Source organism: Acromyrmex echinatior, chromosome 10 (assembly GCF_024713525.1).
Source record: "Acromyrmex echinatior isolate Ae372 chromosome 10, ASM2471352v2, whole genome shotgun sequence".
Classification (NCBI taxonomy): Eukaryota; Metazoa; Arthropoda; class Insecta; order Hymenoptera; family Formicidae; genus Acromyrmex; species Acromyrmex echinatior.
In genome coordinates, this window is record NC_141861.1 from 3,869,867 (window position 1) to 3,887,706 (window position 17,840).

General features: G+C 38.0%; 2 protein-coding genes across 2 annotated transcripts; both read right to left on the reverse strand.

The window, feature by feature from the left end:
• Positions 1-854: 854 nt before the first annotated feature.
• LOC105143203 (uncharacterized) lies at positions 855-15,520 on the reverse strand. Its single transcript, XM_011051336.2, has 7 exons — positions 13,330-15,520; positions 8,172-8,456; positions 7,961-8,096; positions 7,308-7,427; positions 6,926-7,029; positions 4,333-4,752; positions 855-3,970 (listed from the first exon to the last, which is right to left on the reverse strand). The coding sequence occupies exons 1-7, from the start codon at positions 13,330-13,332 to the stop codon at positions 2,480-2,482; spliced, it is 2,559 nt and encodes an 852-aa protein (XP_011049638.2). The 5' UTR covers positions 13,333-15,520; the 3' UTR covers positions 855-2,479.
• Positions 15,521-15,747: 227 nt separating this feature from the next.
• Positions 15,748-17,811, reverse strand: LOC105143197 (uncharacterized). Its single transcript, XM_011051321.2, has 3 exons — positions 17,591-17,811; positions 17,067-17,355; positions 15,748-16,764 (listed from the first exon to the last, which is right to left on the reverse strand). The coding sequence occupies exons 1-3, from the start codon at positions 17,809-17,811 to the stop codon at positions 16,654-16,656; spliced, it is 621 nt and encodes a 206-aa protein (XP_011049623.1). The 3' UTR covers positions 15,748-16,653.
• Between the last annotated feature and the right edge of the window lie 29 nt (positions 17,812-17,840).

Below are 17,840 nucleotides of genomic sequence, written 5' to 3' on the forward strand. Positions count from 1 at the left end.
GTGCCTGTATGAGTAGATGCACGAGCCATACTGCTCACATATAAATCTGTACTTGCACGCAATAAATCACAGCCACCTATCCAAATTCGCGCGCGAGCACAAATACATACGACTAAATAACGCATATCTTTTTCGCATTTACATCCTAGATATCTTCGGTATATGTTTTATCATCTCGCTCTGACATTATATATATATATATATGTATACATATATATATATACATATATATATATATATAATTATATATATGCATATATATTACGTGTATATGTGCATATCGATACACGCATACGTGCGTGTGCATATTTATATGGAAATGTATGCACTCACACTACGGATATGTACACATACACATATTGCTACACATACGAGGATGTCCTCTTTCGCGTTTTTGTCTATACGTAGTACTAAGGTGCCAATAATAATAAGCTGCATTCTCTCTCACTCTCTTTCTCTCTATTTCCTCTCCCTCTACTTGTGACACTCATTCACACGATTCACACACTCGCAACACTTTTTCATTCATTCCTCTTCTCTCTCATCGACATGACGTGACATGACTCGTTTGCTATATTTTAACCGATAGCTCTCTCGTTACACAGTTACTCTCTCGTATTCGCCGGACCCGCTCTTACAGCAGCATCATCATACTTTCACACTTCCGAATTCGCTGGGGCTATAGTTGGGCGCACTAGCATCACACGTGCCCATAAATCAATAAATAAATAGAGGAACAACATTCTTCAAACATCTCTTTTTTTCTTATATAACAACATTAGAGGCTCTCGGAGAACGTAACGCAACAAATGTTCAACAATACAATCACGAAAACAAATAGAAGGCACTCTTGCTTTTCTTTTTTTCTCAATAAATTAATCTCCATGTGTTATAACAACTCACTCTCAGATATTATCTTTATGCCTTCTCCTAGGCCTTGTCTGTCGCGTTCGCATTTAGCTACATACCTATATGACGTTCGAATGTCGCTGAAATTCTCAGGTAACACGCGCCACGACAATCACATGACGGCGCTATAAATCATCTTTCTTTCTTTCTCTCTCTCTCTCTCTCTCTCTCTCTCTCTCTCTCTCTCTCTCACTCTCTCTCTTTCTCTCTCGAATGGACAATCATAGCTACGGTATGCGAGATACGAGATAACAAATTTGTTTCACATTTACAAGTAAAAGAAATCCACCTTCGTAACAATTAGGTAGAATATTATTTAACCTTTAATATTATAATAATTTAATTATTGTTATTTGCTTGGAAGCTCACAGCCGACACATTTTTTTTAATTCATTATTATTATTTCTCTCTTCTTTTAATATCTTATCTTATTTTCACTTGGGTATACGGGGCGCTCATCTTTCGTACTTGGGTCTCGGTTATTATTTTTTTTCCCCTCGGTATTTAACAGCTACAACATGTACAACATTTAGCGCAGAAATTTTTCAACGAAAGGCATAACGGAATCCAGTTGTTAGTCCGCTCTATATTCGAAATACGCGGTGAAATATAGATTCACGGTTACTCTAACGAGAGAGAGAAACTATAAGTACGGATAATACCCCCGTGGTCTATCGGGGAATAGAAAACGAAAAATCATGGAGATGTGGCAGTGCCTTGAGCAACCGTTTATGAAATTAACCCTATCTCGCCTCCCTGTTACCCTTCTGCTTTGTTTTTCATCATCTTTTTTTTTGTTTTTGAACACATGACAACACATCGTCTTTGTACGATAACAACGTTATTTTCTCCTTTTTTTTCTTTCGGTTCTATCTTTGCTAACTAATCTAGCCTTGCTCGCGAGATTCATGGTTTGTCGAGCCTATCACGCATATAACATTGGATATATTGTAATAGATATATATATATGTGTGTATATTATATAACGTAGATATATATATATATATATGTAAATGATGTATCGTACGTATAATATATATCTGTGTGTATACGTGTGTTTTTGTGTGTATGCATTAAGATAGAAGAGTTTTATCTTTGTTAATTCTTTGCTACAGTAGAGAAAAAGGTAGTTGTATCTAGAACAATTAGTTCCTTTTTAGATACATCTACCTTTTTCTTTCCCTCCATATATATAATTAATAATATATCATTCTTTGCACGTATCATATGATAATCCTTCATTTAGATCCCGCTCAACCGATCGCAGCGAACTATGATCGAACTGGGAAAGATTTCATTTCTACAGAATGTCTTTAGCATGTCGAGTCTGAGATCACCAGAGAAATTATACCGTAGCATGTGTATATATTTATATATATGTATATATATAAATATTTATGAGTGTGTATTTATGTATGTATATATGTTGCGTCTTGATTTCCGTACTGTTTTTCACAGTTTGCAGCCGTCGTCTTAGGTCGCGCGTGGTCTCTCTCGACTTTTATAAGATAAATATTTACTTTTATTACGAAGAGGGCAAAGAGAACAAAGAAAGGAGGATAGGAAGCGTCTACAGAGTCAGCGCCTGCATCTGATGGCACGTGTCGCTCAGCTGATCACCAGCTGCCGGATGGCTAGACGTCCGCGGCGTACCGGGTGGCGTTATCGGTAACCTTCCAGGACCGTCGCCGGCACCTCCTAGAGCATCGTCGGCGAGTTTGCCCGCCACCGCTGTGGCCGTGGTCTGCATTATACCGTTCATCTTATACTTGGACTGTCGCAGCATCGTTGTCTGCGAGCCGGTGGTGCTTGAATATTTGTCGGACGGCTTCCGGTTGGTGGACGATAGCGCCTGGCCGACGGAATACCGGCTGCGTTGATTGCCGGCGGACTGCTGTTGTTGCTGCTGTTGTGTTTGGGACAAGGGCATGGAAGATGGCTGATAACGATTCTGAGCCGGAGCATAAAACTGGACCTGAAGAGTGGGCGGGGAGAGAGTTGGAAGAGGCCGTGTCATGGGTGAATACGGAGCTGGCGGTGGGCTCGCCGGCTTCTCCTGGGTGTTGGACGCGTCCGCGTTTATCCGCTCGGATGGAGACAGGCGAGATGACAGCGTCGTCGATGTGTTCGTGACGACGACGCTGTCCGTCTGAACCGTGTCGTTGTTAGGCCGACCGTTGTCGTTTCCGTGTACGTCTAACCGGGTGGCGCTTCCTCTGTAGTTGTTGTTATTGTTGCTACTCGAGAGGCAATTCTTACGACCCGAGCCATAACCACCGGTCATTGACGATTTGTTGATCTCGTAATACTGATCGTCACCGCAGTGTCTCGCACGTCCGTTCGTCGAATACGAGTAGTTGGACGTAGTGTGATTGACCTTGTGCGCAGCCTGATTCGAAGCGTAGCCGCCGCCGGACCTGAGGATCGCCGACGAGCCCACGTTCGATCCAGCCGTTCTCCTATTGTACTGTATCGGCAATCGCGACGACACCGCTATTGTCGGATATTTGTGCGACCCGTCCGCCGCATTTCCACTACATTTGTTGTGTGACTGTGTACCGCCGTGTGTGTTCTGCGACTTGCCATGTGTATTATGGTGTGCTAACGGATAACCATGATTCTGACCCCCCTGACCGCGTAAATTGTTACCCTGACCGCTTGAGTACTTATTGCAATCTCTGGAATTGTGACCGTACGTCTTCGCGTTGCTATTGTCGTAACCGGACTGATGCGGCAAGGGCGAGAACGGTGTCGGCAGAAGACTAGCGGTACCAGACGCGTTGTGATGTGTGTATGGCGGTGGCGGGTGTGTGTGCGGAATGTATACGGTTGGGTGATAGAGGATGCGACAGTGCATCGGACTGGTAGTGCAGTCCTCGCTGTCGTTTTGCGCGCTGTGCGGCGTGTGTATCGTGATCGGATGGTAATTAGTGTGGTAACGACCGGACATAGGGAATTTGACGGGCATTAGGGGCAGCAGAGGTGTTGCCGGTGAGCCTGAAGCAGCCTGTTGCACTTCGCTGTGCGGTTGCTCCGAGTGGCTTGGCGTCGGACGTGAATCCTACGATTTTATTTTATAGAATAATACCTGCCTAACTTCAATACATTGCCTGATAAAACGTGCATTTAACAATAAAAATATTTATGGCGATTTGTTATAATTGATCTCGTAATCGAGTATAATCCTGTGATCTCAGTGTGATCAAATAAATCTTCATTGCGATGATAACCATCAATATTTCATTAATAATGACTAATAACGCATGCATTACTACTTTAGAAATAAGAATGACAACTCAATGGTGAGCAGCTATATTCTTGTGGAATTTGGAAGCGGCGCCAAAGACACATCGCGGAGACAGATCGCTAAACGTGCATTAGTCGAGAAGATATCGATTGCAGTTAGATAAGAGAGAAACTTACCTCTTGTGGAGCCTGATTATCAGACGCAGAGGTTTGCTGGCACGAAGTAGCATCCGTAGCGTACAACAACAGCTGCTGCTCGGTCAGTCCCATAGGTGCATGCGGCGGCGGCGCAGGATGCGGGCCAGCCGCAAAAGGATAATATAGATGATCCACCTGCGCTGGGGGAGGAGGGCCCGTTGGTACAGGTGGATGATGATGTGGAGCAGGCGCGGCAGGAGCGTAAAAATGCGTTGGATGCGGTGGTGGAAGAGGTGGCGGTGGGCCCGTCGGTGGGCTGGTAGCTCCTGTACCGTTATTGCTGTTGCTGCCAGAACTGTTGCCACCTCCACCACTATTCGTGTTGCTTGGCGAACTGCCAGTAGTAGCGTACAAGTACTGAGGTGCTCCGGCGGCCGCTCCTGCGTAGTACGGTTCGTACTGTAGACAGAGACGGAAAAATCTTTAGATATTCGTCATTGTAAAAAGCTCTTTGCACATGAATACCAAATATTTTGCATAGAGTCACATCTATAACGACCGTTCTCGTAAATGTTGGTTAATCCTTTAATGAGTTTCATTTCTTTACTCTAATCCCGTTTTTAACGTATGTCAACAAGCAAAATAGAAATGTACTTCAATAAACCCATCTATTATTTATCCAGCAAGACAATATACACGGTGCAGATATAAATCTTTGCAAATACTATATATAGCATTTATAAAGATGTATATACTTATTTTTTGTATAAGCTATATTATCGTATGAATAAAAATAGTATCAAATGGAAAATAAATTCGTTATTCATATGCAAATGTCATAATCGTCAAGGATTTAACGGTTATCATTTTTATACACGTTTTTTTATTTTGATTTATAAAAATAAAAAGGTGTATTGAATTTTAATTAACTAACATTCACAAGAATAGTTTTATTGTAATGATAGTGATAAATCAATAACTGTAACCATATAAAAGTCAAGCGAAGGTGATTAAAAGATATCTCAATTCGTATATTGCTTCCAAATAACGATGTGTCATTTCCTAGATCATTCCAAGTTAGAAAAGATTGTAATGTGCTTAAGAAACTAGTCAAACAATCAATTATTATATTGGTGAAGCGTTAATCGTTATTATCTGCAATTTATCAACATCCACGCAAAGTAAATTATTTTATTTTATTTGCATCTCATGTACATAAGAAAGAAGAGATCATCCTAAACGATCTAAATCCATAATGTATACATGCCTATAATAATTTCATTGTCAATGATCTATAAAGATTTTCATATTTCTATTCTTCTAAGCGTAGAGTTTCACAGAGTTCAAGAGAAATTGCCTGCTAAAATAATATTATACAATAATATTTAAATAGCTCGTGCAAAACGATCGCGTGTAATTCGGATTCGCGTCTGCGTTAAGTGCAACTCGTGTCATTTTAAAAAAGTAAAACGAGCAATACGAGAAATGAAACAAACAACCATGCTGAACAGATAATCGACAAACACCTTGACATTTCTATCATAACATTTAATCACAATATATCAATAAGAGTTGTAATAAAAATTAAAACAAGTTGGAAAAAAGAAAAGAGAAAGGAAATAAAACAAAAAGAGCAAAAGAGAGAGTTAAGAAATTAGAGGCCATATAAATAGATCTAAGATATGTTTAAATGCTACTGAAACCGATAGTTTATAATCTTTTCTTTTTATTGCTATGACTTTACTTCAAATGATTGCAAAGATGATTAATACGTGTTTATCATTTTGACACGATTAAAAATACCGTTATCCTATTATCGATATCGTTATAACCGTTTCACTGGAAATTATTATTGTGATTCACATTCACCATGTAAGCTTTATCTTCTTTATCTTTTATTTTATTTATTTATCTTCTATTTATTTTTATATACTGACTAATTTATCACATTTATTATATTTATAACTTATAGTTAGTTATTATAGAGAGTTATTATATTTATATAGATATATTCTACTGTCTACTTTATGTAGACAGAGATATATAAAGAGAATATTTATAACTACCGAGAGCATATCATATATTATTAAACTTTTATCTATTTATTATATTCATACATATTTGTAAATGTGCGCTCTTAATTTTCATTATACATTTAGATTTAATACTGTGACGGGAACATGTAAGTGTCAAAGATTAATATGAGCCAGTGAGTACAAGGTACAGATTATGAAACGAAAAAAACGAAAAGCATGCATCAACAGGCCATGCATCGAAAGGTTGGGAAAAGGGGGAGAAAGTAAAGTAAACTGCTCAAAAAGAGCAACATGCTAGTCGTTTAGCTTAGACCTTATACCTTTAGACCTCAATACTGTATAGCGTCGAGAAGGACGTAAGTAGGCATTTGCTGAGGGTTGGGTAGAAACGCCGGTGGTATGGCTTCTCCCATCAGACCGTTTGTCTGTCAAACCGTAACCGATATGTACCGTTTAATAAAAATACAAATACAGACAAAGACGGTCAGGATCTTATGCTAGGATCTATATGTACGTGTGAGGGGAAACCCATCTAAACGGAGAGTAGAAGTATGAAAAAAATCAATCAGGGCAGTGATCGATATTATTTTACGTACCGGCATAGGAGAATATTGATATTGTTGTGGCATATACAATGATGGGGCCGGACATGGATACATCACAGGAGCAAACGTTTGATGTCCGGTAGCGGCTTGAGGCCCTGAGCATGTAAGTGAAAATTAATAAATTAAAATCCCTGTAAAATGAACGAATGATTATGAAATAAAATGAATGAATGATTAGCCTTGTGATCACATCTTGATCTAATGGAAGACTCTGTAAGACTGTATTTGTATTTACAGGAGGGATTCATAACAAAATTCGATTTCCCGAATATTTTGCTTAAGTATATTGATAAACAAAAATTCGTAGAATTCCTTAGATTTTGTTGCAACCATTTCTAGACCGTAAGATCATATATATGTAGCGAGTGCTTACCAAACACTCCTGTAGCTTGATAAATCGTTCCTGGATCCGTAGGTGGAGCAATGGAAGTCGCTGGTGCGGCAGCTGCCGTGTTATAGAATGTCATACCATTCTGATAAGCGAGACCCATACCTATACAGGCAAAGGAGGAGAGAAATTAGAAACGCGATCTCTGCACTTTTCGATCACACGTAATATTGTTGCTTGAAAAATATATGCAAAATATCTTGAAGTTCCCTGTAAATTGTAATAAATAAGAATCAGTTTCAAATAAAATTTTTTAATCAGCTATGTAAACATTCCTAAATAAACAAAATACGTCAAATCAAGAAATTTTATAAAATTTTCTTAAAAATCTATCCTTAATAACTTTTGTTCATTTAATACAACACGCGTTATTACAAAAATATTCTTGCATATTTATTACTAATTACGTAAAAAAAAAATAAAATTTTAAGTAAAAGAATATCTAGTAACAAACACAAGTCAAAACTATAAATATCCAAATCATAAATTCAAAATAACTTGGCACAACAAGATACTGAGTCCATTGAAGAAATGAGCATCAAGTATTGCAATATAAAAATTTAAACTGAAAGATTTCAATCATAATAAATGTGACTCAAGGTGTCGGAAATCCATAATCAAGAAGAAGTGTTACATACCGTTCGCATAGTAGTAAGTACTTGTAGGCACGGAAGGAGGCGAACCGGTACTACCGTCAAAAGATCTGGAGAAGGGCTGCTTCTTGATTGCGGGCGCTATGTTGAGTTTCCTCTCTCTCAAGACGATGCATTCAGCCTGGAACAAACGAAAGCGATGAATAAAGGAATGGATCGATTGTTTATCGAAGAGACATGGTCATCAATTACAAACCTCTTGTTGAAGTCGCTTAGCCTCCTCCTCCGTTTCGAAGGTGACGAAACCGTAACCCTTTGACACGCCAGCGCGGTCCGATATAATTTTCGTGGCCTTGACATTGCCATAGGCCGAGAAAACCTGAGCTAGCTCCGCTTCGCTGGTGCTGGCCGAAATGCCACCTACGAAAATACGGTTCGGTACCAGCGTACCGTATTTCGGCGCAGCCATCGTAAGACTCGCGGCCGAGGCAGGGCTAGAGGCAGGACTAGACCCCTCCGTACCACCGGTCGAAGCCGAGCTCTATACAACAATCAAATGAGTTCTTCCTTTAATTTGCTATCGCGCGGAAATCACGTGGGGTGACAATGCTCCATCCCGAGATTCCTCGAGACAGAATTTACTGGCAATAACAAAGCTTTTGACTGATTATCATTTGACGCAATTTGTCCCATGCAATATGTTCGTTTTCGACAAAAGGAAAACCTGTGAAGGTAGAAAATAGAAAAAAGACAATGGTTTGGATCTAGTCGATTCTTTCACCGTGACTTCTTATCACTCGCGTGTGTCACAGAGTTAAACAAATAGTTAGCAGTGTAGATATCTAATCGAAGTTAATTATACTTGCTATCATTAAATTTAATACTTTATTAAGTAACAATTAATTAATTCTATCTTGATAAATTTGCTATTTACTTAATTAAGTAACTGTTTCTCAGATGTAAGATTTGTCTTAACGATTTTCAACGTCATCATTGGGAATATCCCTTAAGAAGTTTGCCTCTCCTGAAACGCGAATCAATGACAATGTTGTTTATGAATGTATTCACGCACAGGCAAAACAGTAATGAAAGTGAAAAACTATCGCAAGTGCAAATATGAACCGCTCTCTCTCTCTCTCTCTCTCTCTCCCCCTCCCTCTCTTTCTTTCAGCGCCAACCTTGCTTCTCTAAACTTGTGATATTACGATCCCTCATTATAATCTTTATAATATATACGTCAAGCAATATTGTCGTAGAAATACATTTGAAAGCGGCCGTCCGACGATTTGTATACATACATAAACGCCGATCATTAATTTAGGAGCACCGAGTGAGAGGGGCGTGATTACGAACCAAGAATGTGTATAGTACGGAGAAAAGCGGCCGAAAGTTTACGGTGTTTCTGTACTTCTCGACATGTTTCACCTGTAATTTCTTCGAACGGAAGAGCCGATAATACGAAACGACAACTTCAAGAGAGATACTTCTTTCCTTTCCATGTAGAGTTAAAATGCGCGACTTTATCGCATTATGTAGATTAACATATACATATAATTATCATAAGACGACTGAAGAACTATCGGAGTTTGTTTAGCCATTTAACTGATGAGTCACTGCAGTACCTCTGCATATAGAGTAGAAGTGTTCGGAGTTACTTGGTTACAGCAGTATCAAGTATTCTTTACGCCGAAAGAATTACAATTCAGTTCGAGATGAAATTCGTTTACTTGCTGCGTAAAATTTTAACTTACAATGTCGTGTCCCTAAAATGACCTCTAAACAGGGCACAATAATTGATATTGTACAATATTGATTATCTGGAGGCTACATCGAGTCTATAGACTGTTTTGAATTGTTTATAAAGCAGATATCAATACTATCTAAAACTTCAAGAGTGAATTTCATTCTAAAGAATAAAATCTTACTCTTAAAGATTAAAAATTGAATTACTCTTTTTCAAGACGCTTAATTTTTATTTTTTAGAGAGAGATTCCACTCTAAAGAATTTAGAGAATAATATTGCATAAATAATTGTATAATAAGGGCTTAATGATTCTTCATTCAGTTTTTCTATAAACCCACTACATCAAAAGATATCACAAAATTATAGTAATTGTCATCGCATTTTCAACATCGGCAATATGTACTCTTGACATTCTTTGGAATTTTGAAATCTCATTTTAAGGCCCATTTTTACAATATATGGTTACCTAAAGATTAAAGATTACCAACAGATTCATCAATGAAATTCATTCATGAATTTCTTGGTTAATCTTCAATCTTTAAGTAACTTTATATTGTGAAATCGGGCCTAAAAGTTTTAGAAAATATTTTAAACATGTGTCATTTCCGCCGATTCTTGCGATTAACATTCTTCCTCGTTTCTGTAAATTTTGGCCATTACTTAACATCTTAGCAGGTATTTGTAGGCAACATTTATTGCAGGAATGTACATGGGACAATGACACAGAAGTAAAACATTCCAAAAAATTTCATTCAATTTATTGATTCCGATCCAAGGGATTGAAAAAATATGTTTAATCGAAGAGAAAATGCGAAAATATCAAATGAGCCGATAAAATTGTCAATTTTCAACGCCGAACAGTAGGATGCTGTAACGACTAGAAAAACTGAAAGAAAAAGAAGAATCGTCAAAGCACCCCGTTGCGTAAAAAGGAAATTGCTCGTCATACAAGGATCGTCACACAATGAATTGGAAACGCATGAAAGACTGTTAAAATTACCATTTTAAGTATATACATGGAAAAGTGCTCTCCAAATGCTTTGGAGCGAAATTTCACTCTAAAGAGTAAAAATTGAGTCTTGAAAAAGAGTGGCTTAAATTTTAATCTTTAAGAGTGAGATTTCACTCTTCATAGTGAGGGGTTCACTCTAAAAGTTTTAGAGTATCTGTTCTGATGAAGTGGTAGGAGTCAGCAGGAATTATATTCTGTTTTTATCGCGGCGCATTCTATCCAATAATCACCCGCTTCTTTACATCTCTCCTGTGCAGCATTACTCGATAATTTCAATTAAATGCGCAGAATTTTAACTCGGAAATGCTGATCTCAAAAGCGATCTTTTCTCAGAAAGTATCAATCTCAAAAGCACCATTTTTCCGTATTCCGCAAATTTTCCGAATAGAGATGAGAGGGATCCAAAACTGCGTTTTCGCATCGTCGAAATATTCTTGTCTCCTTCTCGCTCTTGACAAATCTCGGAAGCTTGCGGGGGTCACTCCGGATTTCCGTCCGACGTGGGGATCAGTCACGGGAGTGAAGGGCATCGCAACGTGTCAATCTTGCTTCTTCTTCTTCGTTCAAAGGCTTCCGAGATTCTCACAAGGCTCGATAGGGTGGTGATACAATTTCAAACATGGTATTCAAAACTGAACGAAATCAAATTTAAATTCAATTTTTTAAGTTCAAGTTTGTTTTTTCCTCTTTGATATCCTTCGGTATTCTCCACACAATAAAATAATTATCGAACTTAGATCTCGAAAATTCAAATTTTACTTTGTTCAGAATTATAATATATTCGAAATTGCATTACTTTATCCGATGATTATCACAAATTCCTCAGTCTTAAATTTCATAAAAACTTTTCCCCTTTCAGACAAAATTTCATGATTTTCCCTGATGTTTTCAATAATACTTTAAAATTTTCTATATTTTTGTCCTGATTTAGAAACTATCAAATATTTTATTAAAAGAGCAATTTAACATAGCAATGTAAACTAATATTGCTGTTTGCGTTTAATTGTTAAGTTAGTAATATTTCAAAACTGCTAAGGGAGGGTGTAATGTGGGAATTCAACTTTTTTAAAGCAAAGAATTTTAATTTTCCCCGATTTCCCTAAGCGTTTCCACTTTCTCCTACATATATATTTCCCTGATTTCTAGTCTTCTAGTACATTTCTAGTCTCCTGCTACAACGACAGTGTTGATCTTGCGAATGACAGATCTCGCTGAGATTTGGCGTGACGTGCGCAGCTGCGTGATCGGCATCCGGTCGGCGCGGCGCCGGGACGAGGAGAGCCGAGAGCGAAGCTACGCGAAGTATCGACTAGCGGCCAGAGGCGGCTGCTGCGGCGGTGGCGACATGTCGACGTTCCAGTTAACGTGAATTTCACGAGGAAGCATGCGACGGGTTCGCGACGCACGTGAGAACTCGAGAAGCTGAGGAGAGGAAAGGTGTCGAGTGGACCTGACACTACCGCACCCCTCTTTCAACTTTCTCACTTTTTTCTTCATTTTTCTCTTTCCTTTCTCTCGTTCTATCTCATTCCCTCTCTCTTGTAACTGCTCGTGACGATGGCGAGCGATGACAGCCAAAATGCAAACAAACAAGCAAGCAACCGACCAAACAAGCGAGCAGCACGTACGTCGTGCGTCGTCTCGAATCCGCGTGGAGCGAGCGGGAAGAGCGAGAGGAACGCAGAGCGAGTGAGAGAGAACAAGTAGCGGTGATCTCACCTGAGATCGTACTCCAATTTTTCATGCTGCGAGAATGAATCTCCAACGTGTTTACATCCGCGACAATGAGATCGGTGACACAATTCGTGCTCGGCAGATTTAGTCTCTTTGGAGTGGAATCTCACTCTAGAGAATAAAAATTGAATTTCAAAAGAATTTTTTACCTTCAATCCTGCCTATCATGGAATAAGTTCACGGAAATAGATTCTCATCGGAATTATTCCTTTTTTCCTAGAAATCCAAAGAACAATTGAATAATTCTGATCGCAATTCATTCCGAATAATTTCACAATACGTGACTAGAGTGATCAGAGACTCTAAAAATCAACGCTTTGAAATTCTGAGTCTCGTCGTGAGGCTCGCGACGAGTCGAGGACCCTATCGGCGCTCTCTCCTCGCCTTCCCCTTTCATCCCTTTCGACAATTCCGGAAGTCGCGGCATACCGGGAAGAAACACGCACGACGTGCTCGCTCCATGGTTACATTAGAGCGAACCAATAGTCAAGATCGTTTTTCCAAGAATACTCCGGGAACGAAAGCGATAGTGATGAGGAAGATAAATGGGGGACAGGGAGAGAATACTTGGCGCGAACGACATTTTTGAATGTGCAAGGTGCTCCGACAGGTCGCTCCTCGTCGATATCACCATCGTCGAAAACTCTCAGATCCGCTGCAATTTGTAAAGATCAAAACGCGAATTCCGCGTATTGAAGGATACGCCGGTGTTTAATTTTTCGAGTGATTGACGAGATCTCACCACCGTCGACGACGACGACGACGACGACGCTGCGCGATGTTGAGTCGAAGGGACGCGAGCGAGGACGAGAGAGAGAGAGAGAGAGGGAGAGAGCGCGCGCTCTCTCTTTCTTTCTCATGATAAATATCTAGGCGCTCGCTCGTTCTCTTTCTCCGTCCAGGGTGTTAACGGCGGGCACTCACCATCTTTCGACGGATTTGGACGTGCTGGAGGATCTGCTGGCAGCTGTCCCGGCGGCTCGATGGTACCCTGGCCTCGTGCGACAGTCACCTGGACGCCCAGGGACTGCCAAGGACCGTAGCACCGACCACTTCAGCAGCACTTCCAGCCTCCGGCAGAGAAGCTGCCTTCCCGTCTCGCAGTAAACCTCCAAACACTACGAGGCAGGCAGCTCTTACAAGATGGCGGCCGGTGGCGAAGCGCCGCGTACTCCAAATTCGTGGAACCTCGTAGAGACTCGTAGAGACTTGCGCCCGCACCTTATCGAGAGTGGGTAAAGCCAATCGTGTCGTCACGTTTCCGTCGGGTTTCCGTCGCACAGAAGCTCAACTAGACCGCGTTGACGTCTTCGCGCATTCGGTATCTGAAAACACTGGACATTCTGATATTTGGATACAACATATTATATGTTGCGTGTCCGAAAAAAATTTCGACTAAATTAGATTGAGTTCTACCAATGTAGATTAAATTTAATCTTGGTCCAACTTGCTCTTCATCTTTTTTTAGTTATCAAAATTAGAGGATGAAAAATAAGTTAAAACGAAATTAATTTTTGTTTGTGGAAACGAATATTAATTGGCGATTAATTAAACTTTAAGCTTTGCGCACATATAAATGCCTTATCATCTTTTATTTGCAATTTGTACATAATTATTCAGTGTACGCTCAATTTCTATTCTTAATTTTTTTATTTCTAATATTCAACATTTGTTCCTAATATCTTTTATGTTCATTTCACAAGATATTATCTTTATATTTATTTATTTTCTACTGAATGTAAATTAGCATTAATTCCAGTTTAATTTATTTTTTATCTTTTCCTATAGTTCTAATTGTAAGAATTATATATAAAAAATATAAGGAATCATGTAAACCACAATTAAAGTTAAATTATATTGGTAGAAACAGATATTTGAAAATTGTAGAAAATTTTATTTACAATTCATTGTTCCTGATTTAATTTTTTTTCCATATTAAACAATAAAAAATAGTATTTTTATTCATATTCATAAATTAAATTAAAAAATTACTTAATAAGTTAATTACTGATTAAATTAATCAGAATTAAAGTGGAGAGCAGTCAAAGATAATTTCGATTAACTTAATTCTACGTAACTTTTGATCCTTCTAATCCTTTTTGTCATATGTCGAACAACAAAACATTAATAAATTCTATTAATATAATGTAAATTTTTTTAATTTACTAAAACAACACTTACAAAATTTAGAGAGAAGCGCGTTATTTTAAAATAAAATTAATAAATAAAATGTATTTAATTATTAACTTATCCTCGTTTTTTTTTTGAAAATCACATCTGCTCATTCATATTTTTTTTACAATGCATTTTGGGTTTGAACTTTACATGCAATCCCATTCGAAGTTTTCTGTAATGATAATAAGGATAACGGAGCATGAAGGAAGAGCAAATTGGACGAGTGACAAAAATGTACAAGTATCATATTATTTTTAGACTTCACATATCGTTCACATTTAAATCCAAATACGTTAAATCCAAATTCGTTGATATATAAATCTCTTCATTTGAATAGTTCGGGATCTCTGTGAGATATCAAATTGAGCGAATCGATCACGTCGAACGCGAAACCGTTCAACGAAGTTGCTCCGGAATCGTGTTCGCGATTAACGGAGATCTATCCAGGACTTACCGATTAATCCGCGACCCGGCGATCCCGCGGCGACATTCGTTGGCGACGTCGTGCGGCTGATGAAAATTTGTAGTGTTTGAGTAAAACGGAACACGAAAAATACGAAAAACGATGAACGAGAAAAACCAGGGACGAAAACGGAACTGGAACTGAAACCAAACTGAACGCGAGCACATCGCTCGCTGGGGGATGACGAGGGGTTAGAAGGGGAGGGGGAAAGATACCGCGACTTCCGGTCGACGTGACCGCGTCGCGTCGCGTTGTTGATGAGATGCGATGTGGAATTGGTAGAATAATTCAATGGAGAGATTATCTTTCACGGTGGACCGATTGAACACGTCGATCGTCTCTGGGACGCCGATTAAATGGCCGTGCGACGCGCGACACCATTTTGACTAGCGTTGCAGAAGTGAGCTGACTGGCGCGAGATTGCCGTTCAAGTGTTTCCGACGAACGGAAACAAAAGGAAGAGCGGAGGCGAATATCAAACCGAACGTAGCCCGAGAAAGAACGAGTCGATAGGAAACAATGGATACTATTAAAAATTTGGTCGCAATTCTATCATTAACGATTTTAAGTCAGGTGTTTCACTGAATACTCTACTCCTTTTTTTTATTTAGAACTGTTTCAAGAATCGCGAGTGACATCTTTCGTTGACTCTATGAAGTTTGAGACGATTAATGTCACATTGATAATTTCAAGATAAAAAAATCTTTTTCTTCTATATTGCCTCTAAAAAATTGAATTTAAAGATATTTTGAAAGTTTGTTAAAAATTAAAATATATCGATGTTAGAAATTAAATTTTTAATAACTTCTGCTTTTTTAAATTTTATTAGTTCGTTTTTTAATTTTTAAAACATTGTCCTTTCAATTTTTACGAATTTTAAATGTAAAATATCCGTTATATTTCCTGTATTTTCTATATTTAAGAAACGTTTAAATATTTGCATCGTTTCAATGTTGAGTAAGTATTTCAAATATATCAAAATTATATCAACAAAATTAACATAAAAAATCGAAATTCTAATAATACTAATAATCGATATTCATCCGAATATATCGATTAATATCAGTAATATACACTGTTAAAAATGTTATGAAATTTAATGTAATTAATTACTATTTAATTACTTTTAAGTTACATAAATTAAATTCAATTTTATGACTAAATTAAATTTTATGTATCTGTAACTGAAAAATATATTTTATGAATCTGTAACTAAAAAATATATTTATGTACATGTACATGAAATTTAGTATACGTTTCATAAAATTTTACGAAGTTTGGTACATTTTTTATTAAATTTTATGTAATTTGCATAAAATTTAATGTAAGATTAAATGTTAAATTTAGGTTACTTGTAACTTCATTTTCATTAACAACATTTAATATTTTTAATGTGCTTTTAATATATTTGTTTCCATTATGTGTAAATGCGGAAGCAAATTTCTATTTTTTTTTAACAGTGTATAAAACAAAAAGTAATTAATTACCTACATTTTACATGATATTTCTAGTAAATATATCAATATGTCATTATCGCAAGATTGCGAGAGAGATCACACGAAAAATATTTACAAACAAAATATACAGATATTATACTATTTTCAGATTTTTTAGACATCATTCACATTTAAATCAAAACACGTTGCAGTCGATGGTACGTAGACATACGGTCTTGTTTCTTCATTTGAATAGTCCGAGATTCCCTGTGAGATATCAAAATTCTGAAAATTCGAAATGAAAAAAGGGCTATATTTTATAATATAATTATATATATTTTATAAATCGCATTGTTAATCGCACAATTTAACGTTTAACAATAAAATAGTACAGACCAACAGAAGCTTTCTGAAGGCTGCACTAATCCATCAAATCGAACATGAAGATTAATAATTACTTTTTATATTATATAACTACAGATATTCATAAAAAAATATATAATTTAACATCATATGTATGCTCTAAATTACATGCAGAACGTTATCTAATATAAAAAAAAATGTACGCAAACTGCTACATGACTTACATATCTTTTATGCATAGCCAAGCAAAAGGTGCAAACTTGTGGTCTTGTCGAACAAACGCCGCTACTTTCTAAAAGACGCGTACACGGTTGATCCATGGCACCCGCAATAAGTATGGCGTCCAAATGGCTAATGTAACTGCTGGCCAATCTTAAGGTCTCTATTTTCGACAGCTTGCGATCAGCCGGCTCGGTTGGGATCAAAGTTCTCAGGGCGCTGAAAGCCGTGTTCACGCTGCACAACGAAGATCGTGTACCTTCAGAGAAGATCTCATCCAGTGTCTCTCGCATCCTAAATCGCTCTATTAATATCAAGTCTATTTCGTTTATTATAAACACGTTAAGTAATTAAAAAAAGCGTCCAAAGATAAACGGTTCGTCGAGAGAAACTCCGCACGTGAACAAGAACCGCGCGCTTATCCTCCGAATTCTTCAACTTCTTCGCGCAACAAGAAATAATGTTTAGATAATTCACTCGTTTTTTTTTATATCGTTCTCGTTATTATATGCGCAAAATACTTTTTCACCTAAGAGTGCGATCTCTTTCTCGAGCGTTCGCTTGGTATCGGTGCTTCGTCGACTCTTCCCTCCTGCGTGTTGCCATGCTGTGGACGTGACTACAGAAACGCTTTCGCTGACCGTTCACAACGACGCTATCTTCATCAATGAGGCGACCGGTACAGCCTCTTTCCGTTCCTCCGGAATATGAAAATTTCCTCATCTCTCTGGTGTCACGGATACTTAACATCTCCCCCCGCCCTCCCGTTTCTTTTCCCT

What these genes read in the sequence shown, in the direction of transcription:
- LOC105143203 (XM_011051336.2), bottom strand. An exon ending in CTAAGCGACTTCAACAAGAG is followed by an intron (nt 8,097 to 8,171) that starts GTTTGTAATTGA and finishes CGTTTGTTCCAG; the next exon opens with GCTGAATGCATCGTCTTGAG. An exon ending in TACTTACTACTATGCGAACG is followed by an intron (nt 7,428 to 7,960) that starts GTATGTAACACT and finishes TTGCCTGTATAG; the next exon opens with GTATGGGTCTCGCTTATCAG.
- LOC105143197 (XM_011051321.2), bottom strand. Translation starts at nt 17,811, where the DNA reads ATGTTAAGTATCCGTGACACCAGAGAGATGAGGAAATTTTCATATTCC. An exon ending in GAAAGAGATCGCACTCTTAG is followed by an intron (nt 17,356 to 17,590) that starts GTGAAAAAGTAT and finishes AGAGCGATTTAG; the next exon opens with GATGCGAGAGACACTGGATG. An exon ending in TGGCTATGCATAAAAGATAT is followed by an intron (nt 16,765 to 17,066) that starts GTAAGTCATGTA and finishes TCGAATTTTCAG; the next exon opens with AATTTTGATATCTCACAGGG.